Here is a 12,102-nt window from a genome sequence, read left to right on the forward strand (position 1 = left end):
GATAATAGTTTTAACCCTCTGGAGTCTAAGGTGTTTTTGGGGTCCTTGAGATGTTTTGATATGCACTGATATTTGTATTTTTTTCAGTTGCTTATAAACATATTAATGGCAAAGGTGTAATTACACTCTATTTAGCACGAACATGACTATCATAATATGTGAGCAACATGTATGTACATGTTTGCATTTTTGAGAGAATATTATTTATGCGTGGTTATTCAAAAAACTCAAACTTAAATGTTCTGATATAAGACCACAAACGACCAACTTCACATATTCCCACAATACTTTTGACTAATGGATCTTGTCGGCTAGAGTATTTACTTCAAAATGATCTGAAAATCATCCGGGCTAATCGTTCACATTAAACAATAGATTGATTTAAATTTTGTAAGACACTTTTTGTTTGGAAAGGCAATATGCAGGGGGGCGTGAATGATCCAACAAGGTCATGAATAATGTCCTCATTCACACCTGGAGACAAAGACCTGCTAATGCTGCATACTAATGAGCCTTTCACTGAGTGTGTCACTGAGCCACACAGAATGCAAAGAATGCAAAGACAACACACACACACACACACACACACACATATATATATATATATATATATATATATATATATATATATATATATATATATATATATATATATATATTACATCTACAGAATTGGTTCAGAGTTGGAAACATCTTGAAAAAAAGTGTATTTTTCCACAAACTGTGTAGGCCTATGCTTGCAAATTGTATAATATCCAAGGTAAACATTTCTAGTAATTGTGCAGTTAATTCTCATTCGTATTTTCAGAAAGTTTTGGATTATGTAGGCTATCCTCTCCCCAAATTTGTCACTAATAAAACACAAAAATAATTTAAAGAGAAGGCTTATATTGACCTTTTAAGATTTTGTTTGCACCTTGGAAATTAGGTTTTATTGTGGCAGTACAAACTTTATAATCTAGGCCTATCTATCCAAAACGAAATGTTGTCTTTCATATTTCTTCTGTAACATATCGTCTTTTATAATATAGCCATAAATGTTAATTTGCAGTTTAAAATGTTGCTTATACAAAGACATTTTATTTCAACGTATTCAGTCGATTTTTACTCATCTCAGTAGGCAATAGATATTTCATTCACACACACAGACACGCGCGAGCTGTAACGTTAGTAAACAAACGCATGCACATGTGCCGTTCATTCATTCAAACACAGAAACGCGATTCACATTTAAACAGTCTTTTGCGGATTACAGACACCAGTTCATATCGCGATTAGAACAAAGCACTTACTGATGATCTGCAGCTGGATCCGTTGTTCGGCTACTCCAGCACGTTTGAGGTAAAATTTCCAGGATAATCATGATATTATTAGCAGAGCTATTCCTCACAGCGAGTGTGTTGTCCAGCTGTTGTGGGCGTTGACTGGTTTGCATGTGTTGCTTCAGATCTGCGTTTGAATAGCGCGCGCTCTCGATGGGCGTGTCAAATTAGCGGAGTAATGAGGTGCCAGAACGATAATGAGCACAGCTGATCTCTCGCTCTTTTTAATGAATAGTATTCGCTGAGTTTTGTTTGAGTTTAGAGAAGTGCTTCAGAAAAAAAGTTCACGGAGACGGAGAGGCATAAAGCACTCCCTGTTTACTTTCTTTATTTTACAAAAGCACAATGTTTTATTTAGATTGTAAGTGGACACATAAAAAAGTAGACATTTAACAGCTTATTTTTTCATATTTCTTAAGTCTGTATGACCAAAACCGACGGAGTATTTTAGGTCTATTTTGCTGCTATGTAAAAAAAAACGAGCAAAACGCGCCCGCGCGTTTGCCGACCTCAGGGGGTTAAACTGTTTTTGTGTGTTAGTAAACCTAACTTGTGTTCCATTTGTTGGAACTTGTAGTAGCAGGACGGAGCACTTGTTTGTTTGTGAAATCTTATTATTTGTACTAATTACTTTTTTTTCTTTGTTGTTCATAGGGAGTTGGGGTGTAGATTTAGAGCTACCCCGGGGTATACATACATCACCTGTAGGGATACTTCTCTGTCTAGAAACACCAGCTAGACCTGGGCGGACCACCAGCTGTAAGTTTGGTTAGGGCGCCTTGATCGTGTGCCAGATAGGGATTGTGTTTTTTTTCTATATTTAGTATAGGTTAGTGGTGGGGTTTTGTTTTGTTTTATTTTTTTGTTTTGGTCCGTCCAGCCCTCCCCTTTTCCCAGATAATTATTATTGTTTATTATTTACACTATTACCGTGGCTAAATAAAAGCTTCATTTTTATACGGTATTTGGTGTTTGTGTCCTTTTCTCGCGCCGCGACTCCACACCTCCTTTGCTGGCATCGGCGGGCCCGAGCAATGGGTTGTCAGGCTCTCCTCCCTTTGGGAGCTAGAATGTAACAGTAGTATTTTGTGATCTGGTGAAATAAAGATGAAGATCCCTCTTCCTCTGCTTTATTTGCTGATGAAGATGATGTGATGTTACAGAATAAACAGTTTTCTTTTCTTCTGTCTTATTTTGTTCTCTCTCTCTGCTAATGTAGGTTAAGCTACTGTGATATGACAGATGAAGGTTGTTCTGATGTGACTTCAGCTCTGAACTCAAACCCGTCACACCTGAGAGGACTGGACCTGAGCTGGAATACACTACGAGACTCTGGAGTGAAAAACCTCAGTGATCTACTGATGAACCCACAACTCAAGCTGGAGAAACTACAGTTAGTGTCATTATACTGTACAGCAATTACAGTGTGACTGAAGTTTATTTATTTGAAGACAGCAGTGCACTTTCTGGGGTTTCCCTATTGCTCACATTTTATGTGTTTTTTTATCTAGATATTAATTGTTTAATTTCCAGCGTTTGATACAATGTACTGATTGTGTACATGCAGAAATCTGCCTTTTCAACAGAGAATAAAGAAGAGAGACGTCAAATAAATAGTTAAAATGAAAGAGAAGAAACCGTGTCTTCAGCGCACAGAACTAGTGTGACTGGGTTTCAGAACAGACTATTGGACACTAAATGCTGCTGTAGCTCTTCAATAAGATGATCATCATAGATGTGAACTATTGTTATTCTTAAACTAAAACACTTTATTCTCAATATCTCACAGTGAGTCTGAGTTCACATTATATCTGTGTAAAATTCTTCACATTCATGATTTGTTTGTAAGATAATCTCTCTTCCTCTGTCTGTGTCTTTCTAGTCTATATCACTGTGGCATTACAGATGTTTCTTCTCTAACTCAGTCTTTGACTGACTCAAAAGCACTGCAGTTTTTAAAAGAGCTTGATCTGAGTCTCAATAAGATGGGAGACTCAAAGCAGCGGCTCAGAGACGAGCTACGAGACTCAAACTGTGTCCTGAGGTGAGGAAACATCACTCTGAGATATTAAAGACATCTTCATTTTCCTCTGATATGTGAACAGACCTTTCAAACATTCGTGAAAGGAAATGATCATTAAGCTTTATTGCAACAAAGGGTTTGTGTGAGAACACAATGTGAAGTTATTGAAATGTTGAACACACAGGAGGAAAGAGAACAGAAGCTCACGGTCACAGCTTTACACATCAACACCTGCTTTATGAACTGTGTCAGTAGAAGTGAATCATTTCAGTGTGAAAACAGACTTGGTCAGATTGTAGGAAAGCGCTGCACTCCTGCTAAACTCAGTGCAGGTCCAGCTTCAGCTCACAGGAGAAATGTCTCTGTCTCCAGTGTGTTTTTACTGGGACGAGCCACACGTCACACTCCTCTACACTTACTTTACTCTCAGTGATTTACTAAGAGCCGACAGACATGTTTAAACTAGAGGACAAGCGGCTTTAACTAAAGGTGTGTGTTTAACTCAAAGTAACATTAGTATTTGCTCCCTGTGGTTTATTCCATACGCCGTACACTCATTAGTTTCTCCTTTACAGAGACTCAATAGGAGTCACACCGACACACACACACACACACACACACACACACACACACACACACACGTAAACATTATTCAGGTTTTACATCTATTATATTTAAAAACACAAATATATATGCAGATCATGTAAAGTCAGTAATTAATCTGATTACAGGAATTCAATTTAACTTATTCTTACAAAAAAAACAGTAATTGAAATATAATAATTTGCACTTTGTTCCTCTGAACACTGATTGTTTTCTCGTCTGTTCTACTTTACAGAGATGAAGATCGATCACCAAACGTCAGAGTAGATGAAGATCGATCACCAAACGTCGGTGGATTGTTTGCATCATGGTTTAAATCTGTGAAACGGAGATGAGAGGAGCAGAAACCATCAGGAGATCCACAGAAGAGTCACTGCTGTCTATGAGGAGAATAACTGTGTGATTAATGTGTGTCATACAGGAGGAAGAGACTCAGACTTCACAGTTAAATAAAGCAGCATGTGTGTTATGCGTATTAGAAACATGTGATATTGAAAGATTAATGTTGGTTTATTATTCAGCCAAATGATGGTTTAGTTGTAATTAAAGGTGAACAGAGGAAGAAGCTCAGATGAGTGTCCGCAGAAATCTCCACTATCAGGCCTGCAAATATAATCATGTTTGGGTTGAACTCATCCATAATTATTAAAATATTTCTAATCATAAACGTGATTGTCAAGTATTGCACATAAATGTTTCAAAGATATAAAGTTTACATGTAACTTTTAAACATTTACATAATCTCTCTAACACAGAATATGTTTATTGTTATTGTTTTATTGTATATGAAGTTAGTTATGTGTGTGTCTGATGCACAGATCTACAGTGTATTGTCTTTGTTCTGTGGAGTCTCTTCTCCTCTACAGACCGACTAAACATGTTTACCAGTTAACAGCATTTGTGTGTCTTTCACTCGCTCCTCAGACAGCAGACGGATGTGGGCCACGGCAGGCAATGATGCGGCACTGCAGGCCTTCTTATGGCCCGCACAAAATGTGTGTGAGCCGGAAGTGGCCCACAAATATTTAAAATCACACGTGGGCATAGGCGGAAATCGCGGGGGGGGTCAGGACCCCCCCCCTATCGGAGGGTTGTCCCCCCTAAAATATAAATAAAATATGTGTATTGTAAATAATATATACTTAAAATAATTGTGCAAGTAGTAAAACAATACAAATGCAAACGGGGCACCAACAAAAAAAGTTTTAAACATTTTGAGTCCCCCCTCCCTTCCACTGCCCGCTCCCCCTTTACCTCAACACCGCACCGGCCGTTTATATACTGTCTATGCATTGCCACCGACACACACACAGTCCGGTGGGAGAGAACAAAGTTTTTCAGTAGTTGTGGAACTCCAGTAAGTCAAGGCTATTTTATTAACATTAAACATCGGATGGAGTGATTATTTTCTCTTTAATATCGATGATGATGAGTCATTAATAAATCATGTCAAAAACACATTATTGTGTAAGTTACTTTTGTCACCGATGTAGTCTGCTATGTTAGCGATTATAACGTTTAAGTTAACTTACCCTTGTTTTATACAGTTAATGCGTTTACCTAGGTTGTTTAATAACGTAATATGTCTCACACACACCCATAGTGTAACGTTACGCATAGTCTTGTAGATTAACGTTAGCCTAGCTGCTAGTGCGGGTGCGCATTTAGATTTTCACGCTTTCACTGTGATTTAGTCGGTTTATATCATTTAATATATTAATCTATTGTAACATCCTACGAAGAGTGCTCCAGATATTAGCATAACAAATGTGATTTTGATTTTATAAAAGTTTAATAAACAAGAAGTTTATATTAAGTGATTGTAATATCCGTTGGTGCATCATGAATGTGGAGACATGGAGATAACTTAATGGATTCTTTTGAGCCCGACGGCATCGTCCACGACGCCACGCGACTCCTCCGATAAATATTTATATTATTTGATGAAAGTTTGATTGATTTTCTTACCGTTTTTTGCAGCAGAAAGCTAACGAGCTAGCCGTCACGGGGGTGTCTTTGGTGTCTTTCTAGCCTTTACAGAAGGTTTTCTATCCAGCCTGGAACTTGTGCTTCCTTTCAGAGTGTTTCAGCAATAAATCCAAACGCTTATATCCAAGTTTTATCCACTTGATGTCCATAATTTATACATTTTCTGTCATTTTTGCCGCTAGCTCGATGCTAGCTGCCATTTTGGATATCACGTGATGCTTTGCGTGAGGTTGTTGACCAATGACAGGCTGATCCGTCGTCCACGTTGGTGCGTCATTACGCATGAACCAAGGCTGATATGGAGAGAGAGAGAGAGAGACGCACGGCACAGTGGTTTCGACGGGAGAGAGAGAGACGCACAGAGAGACGCAAGTTTTGAATAATAAACGGAGAATAATGGATCGTCAGAGATTGAGAAACATGGATCTAAATCAAGCGCTGGCCTTTTTTGATGCCATGGAGGATGATGGATTTTCTGGAGAAGAGAGCTTTTTGACTGATGAGGAACTAGATTATCAGAATGGTCTAGACCCTGCTGAAGAGTAAGTTCCATTTATTTATTTACTGTAAAAGTATATAAAAAAACGAATATGATAAAATATAAATTTTCTAAATATGTAAAAATAAGTTCTGTAAAAGTAGTATTTTGTTTTTCTATGTTTGTTACAGAGTAGTAAGAGTTGTGGATTACACTTTGTCTCTCAGCCATTGAGTTTACCTAGAGATACAAACAAAGGATAGTGGGGGGTTGGTCACACCTTTTGGCTGGGGAGAGAATGCTCATATTATAGCTGTGGTGGGTTGGGGGTACAGTAGCAATCTCAGCCATTGTTATCTTATGTGAGGAATCAAATACAAAAACACTAATTGATCTGATATGTATGATCTAATATTTTGCTTTATTTGTTTTACAGTCATGATATCAAACATCAGATCAAACTGAAGCAAGCAAGAAGGCCTCCTATGGTAGAAGGCAATGTGTGAACTGCAAGCAGACAAAGCAGGTCAAACAGGCCACCCCCTGGAAATGCAAAGCATGTGATGTGGCCCTCTGTGTGATTCCTGATAGAAACTGTTTTGAGGCTTGGCATCAGTGAATTTCATGTGGCTCAAAACGCCTGGACTTCTTTTGTAAAAATGTAAATAGTTTTGGTTCTGTTCAAGTTATAATGTTTATTCCTGTGCTCCAGGACTCTAAAGACATGAACAAACTGTTTTCCAGAGGAAATTTGATTAGCTTTTATTTATTTGTGTGTGATTTCAATAAATGTTTGAGTGATTCAATTTCCGTTTTATTTTTTCATTTGTCTTTGTGGTCCCATAACTTATTTTACATTCAGGTGACATCAATGCAACACAAATATGCTGAAAGTTCAATTTGTCCTGAAAAAAAAGAGGTGTGTCAATTGTCTGTGCACAAAAGGGTTGATGTTTTACAAGCTTTTTTAGTAAATGACACCAGACGGAAAATTAATTTGAAAAAGACCCTTAGGTCTCAGAGGGTTAACAGGTGCAGCGCGGACAACGTGCCTCGCGACACCGTCTCAACAGATGACAGACTCACCTCCCCCACTCTACTTCTGTGCATACAGAGAAAGGTAACTTATGCAAACCCATGCCGCCCTCTACTGGACAACCTTGTCTATAGCATCCCATTCACTACATCCCCTTTTCCCAGATAACACTAGCTTCAAATAGTTATCTACTTTACTCTTTACAACATATCACATGTTTTATAACTATGTAAATTTAACCAATTTTTAATATATGTAAGAAAACAACACAAACCCAAAACATCTGCATTTACAACATAACTAGGGACTTCGGGTGGACTACCTCTGTCCCAGTGAGTTCCAGGACGCATTCTTGCCCTGTGGCTGGGGAACTCACTTCTAACTACTCATAGTCCTGTAAGTAACTCGGAGTCTTCTTCTGTCTCGTCGACCTCCTTAACTCTAAATTGTCTTTCACCAAAGGAGTTTCTGACCTTAACATCTCTTTGGTCTTTTCCTCTGTCTGCTCCACATGAGTGTCTTTGGAGAATGTGACACCCGCGATTGATGTTAACTCTTCCCCCTCTTTCCTAGAGGTTACTTCCAGCTCCAGAGTTTCCTCTGAAGGCACAACATGTCTGTTCCTCACTTGATCTATGTGCCGACGCACTATCTGGCCATTTCCAAGTGCAACTGTACAAGACACCGGCCCCGTCTGTTTCTGAAGAGTCCCAGGAACCCAGATAGGCCCGGAACCAAAATTCTTAGTGTACACCTGGTCACCTTCAGTCACCTGTCTCTCTCTTGCATGTCGATCATGGTAGAATTTTTGCTTCATCTGTTTTTCCTGCACTTGACTTTTAAAATCAGGATGGATGAGATCCAAGGTAGACCTTAGTTTTCTTCCACACAACAGTTCTGCAGGAGATTTCCCAGTAGTCGACTGTGGTGTGATCCTGTAACTGAACAATGCTCTAGCAAGCTTTGTCTCAATGGAATCTCCTGTGCTCTTCTTCATTAGACTTTTGAACGTTTGCACCGCCCGTTCCGCCAGTCCATTAGAAGCTGCATGATACGGTGCTGTGGTGATGTGTTTGATGCCATTTCGGGTCATGAATTCTTGGAACTCTGCACTTGTGAAACTACTGCCATTATCCGACACCACGATTTCAGGTATCCCATGTTGGCTAAAACTTTGTCTCAGGCATTGAATGGTTACCGCAGAGGTAGACTTATTTAACGGGTACACCTCTATCCATTTAGAGTAGGCATCCACTAAGATTAAAAACATTCTCCCTAACCACGGACCAGCATAATCAATGTGGATTCTTCTCCATGGCAGATTGGGCACCTCCCATGGATGTAAAGGTGCACAGGGGGGGGAATTTCTGTTCTCTTGGCATGTGGCACACGTTTTTACCATGCCTTCTATTTCTGCGTCCATCTGTGGCCACCACATGTAACTTCGTGCCAACCCTTTCATTCGGGTTATTCCAGGGTGATTGATGTGTAATTGTTTCAATAGAGCTGCGCGGCCTGGCGGGGGAACCACCACACGCGCTCCCCACAGCACACAGCCTCCCTGTACACTGAGTTCCTCTCGTTTCCCAGCATATGCTCCAAAAACGGACTCGTCCATTCTCTTTGGCCATCCTCTGAGCACATACTCTCGCACTCGAGTTAAAACTGCATCTTTGTCTGTCCATTTTCTCACTTGTTCTGCTTTGACCAGGGGCACATCATTTTCTTCAAGCAGAAGTACTCTCTCTTCCTCCGCTTGAGTCTCAATTCCTTTCTCCGTTAAAGGCAGTCTGCTTAGTCCATCAGCATTTTGATGTTCTTTTCCAGCTTTGTAAACAATGGTGTATTCATATCCACACAATGTCACAGCCCATCTCTGTATCCGTGGCGATGCCATTTGTGGCACTTCTCTCAGTTCATTGAATAATGATATCAACGGTTTGTGATCCGTTACAATGGTGAACTGCCTCCCATACAAATATGTGTGGAATTTCTTTACACCAAAAATGACAGCTAGACCTTCCTTCTCTAATTGCGAGTAATTCTTCTCAGCTGCATTCAGTGTTCGTGACACAAATCCGATCGGCCGCTCTGTGCCATCCTCCATCCTGTGTGACAACACGGCTCCAACCCCGTATGGGGAAGCGTCACAAGCCAGAATGATCGGTTTCGTTATGTCATAATGTACTAGAATGGCTGACGACTGCAGAAGATTTTTTGACTTCTCGAAAGCTTCTTTTTGTTCAGATCCCCATGTCCATTTTGTTTCCTTCCTCAACAGTGCATGTAATGGTGCTAACAAGGTGGATAGACTAGGCAGGAACTTATGATAATAGTTCAATAGACCTAAATAAGCCTTCAGTTCACTCACAGACTGCGGTGTGGGGGCTTCCTGGATCGCTTTGACTTTTTCTGTGACTGGTTGCACACCTGCGGCACTGATTTTGTGGCCAAGAAATACCACCTCCTCTCCAAGGAACTCACACTTGCTGCGTTTCAACCTCAGCCCACTTCTTTTTAGCCGAGACAATACCTCGTCCAGGTTTCTTAGATGTTCTTCCTCGCTCGGCCCTGTGACTAAAATGTCATCCAAATAAACTGTGACGTGTGGCATGTTTTTCAATATTCCTTCCATAGTGCATTGGAAAATGGCTGGGCTTGACGCTACTCCGAATGGTAGCCTACAGTAAGTGTACAGTCCCTTGTGTGTATTGATAGTGACATATTTCTTTGCACTTTTGTCAAGCATGATCTGCTGATACGCGTGGCTCATGTCCAGCTTTGAGAATTTCTGCCCTCCAGCTAACTGTGCAAACAAATCGTCCACTTTAGGAATCGGATATTGTTCCACACTGGATGCTCTGTTTACCGTGAGTTTATAATCCCCACAAATTCGAATTGAGCCATCTGGCTTCTTCACCGGTACAATGGGTGCCGCCCATTCTGAAAACTGTACTGGTTCAATAATTTTCTCTTCCACCAGTCTCTGAAGCTCTGCCTCCACCAAGGGTTTCACTGCGAAGGGTAAACGTCGAGGCTTGTAGAATCGTGGCTGAGCTTCGGGGTTAACATGAATGTTCGCTGTGGTGCCTTTAAGCTGTCCCAGCTCTTCTTTGAACACTTCAGTGTGCCGGTCTAAAACCTCTGACAATTTTAGAGCTGGATTCGTTGTTACTTTATTTACCAGCTGTGGCAGCAGCCCTAAGTCTCTTAGCCAGTCACGGCCCAACAAATTTGGCCCCGCCCCTTCTACTACGACCATCGCCAGTCTTTTTTCTACTTCCTGGTATGTCACTCTTCCTGTGACTTGTCCCAGCACCCCCATCTTCTCACCTGTATATGTCTTCAAGTTCAGATTGCATGATATCCACTCGGGCATGTCTGTTCTTTTCCATAGCTTGGAGTATTGCTCCTTACTGATGATTGTGACACCACATCCAGTGTCAACTTCAAACTCCACTTCCATGCCATTCACTTTTAACTTTTGTGTGATAGGAGCCACTTTAGGTAGGTTTTGTGATACACTGTAAATTGTATTGATGTCACTTGCATCCTCTGCTTCACTCACTTCCTCCTCTTTGACTAAATGTGACCTCCTACCTTTCTCTTTTTCCTTTCTCTCCACTCTTTGTCCTTTAAACTGTGCTTTCTGTGAACCAGCCCCCGCTTGCTTCGACTTGCATGCTCGTTTTATGTGTCCACGCTTCCCACATTTATGACAAAGTTCATTCACAAACCTGCATTCCTCAGGCACATGATTTCCTTTGCATCTATAACACACAAAATCTTTTTCCGCTGAGAATCTATGCACCGATGTTTGTCCTTTCAGCATCCTCGTTGCTTGCGCTGTCTCATCGATTAACATTCCTTGCAATTCTTTTACATTTTTGTTTGCAGACTCCATTGCTTGACAGATATTAAATGCTTTCTCGAAGTTTAAGTCCACCTCCGACAATAGCCGTCTCTGCATCCTGTCATCATTTACTCCACACACGAGTCTGTCTCGCAGCATTTGGGAAAGCGTTGTCCCGTAGTCACAATGCTGTGCTAACTTTTTCAACTCCGCCACATATTCAGCAACAGTCTCTCCATTCTTCTGTGTGCGGGAATTAAACTTAAATCTTTGCACGATCTCACTCGGCTTTGGATTATAATGTGCTTTGAGCACGTTTATCAACTCATCATAGGTTTTCTCCCCTGGAGTCATGGGACACAGTAAACTTCTCAACAAACTATAAGTGGCTGCACCTACCCCACTTAATAGCACTGCTTTCTTTTTGTCAGCGTCGGTAATCTCGTTTGCTTGGAAGAAAAAGTCCAACATTTCACTGTATTCCTCCCATAATTGTGTCTCACCGTCAAAAGGGCTCACCGTTCCTAACAGCGCTGCCATCGTGTTTATCCAGTCTCTTCCCAGCACGCGATAAATACTCCGTGTACAATTTCCAGCCTTGTTCTTTAGTACCTTTTTATCCTCGTCGCCATTTATGTAATATCCGTTGGTGCATCATGAATGTGGAGACATGGAGATAACTTAATGGATTCTTTATTAACAGGTGCAGCGCGGACAACGTGCCTCGCGACACCGTCTCAACAGATGACAGACTCACCTCCCCCACTCTACTTCTGTGCATACAGAGAAAGGTAACTT

At 40.7% G+C, this 12,102-nt stretch overlaps 1 protein-coding gene across 2 annotated transcripts in view; it reads left to right on the top strand.

Annotated features, from left to right (window-relative positions):
• LOC306998034 (NACHT, LRR and PYD domains-containing protein 3-like) overlaps positions 1 to 5,424 on the top strand; it is a 108,534-nt gene extending 103,110 nt beyond the window's left edge. For both annotated transcript variants that reach the window (XM_079611765.1, XM_079611766.1), the window contains exons 14-16: positions 2,542 to 2,715; positions 3,205 to 3,366; positions 4,184 to 5,424. In XM_079611765.1, coding sequence (XP_079467891.1) covers positions 2,542 to 2,715; positions 3,205 to 3,366; positions 4,184 to 4,283 — 436 coding nt within the window. In that variant the 3' untranslated portion in view covers positions 4,284 to 5,424. The remainder of the gene's footprint in view (positions 1 to 2,541; positions 2,716 to 3,204; positions 3,367 to 4,183) is intronic.
• The last annotated feature ends 6,678 nt before the right edge of the window (positions 5,425 to 12,102 follow it).

Source organism: Phoxinus phoxinus (genome assembly GCF_949152265.1).
Source record: "Phoxinus phoxinus genome assembly, chromosome: 5".
In the NCBI taxonomy this organism is placed as follows: domain Eukaryota; kingdom Metazoa; phylum Chordata; class Actinopteri; order Cypriniformes; family Leuciscidae; genus Phoxinus; species Phoxinus phoxinus.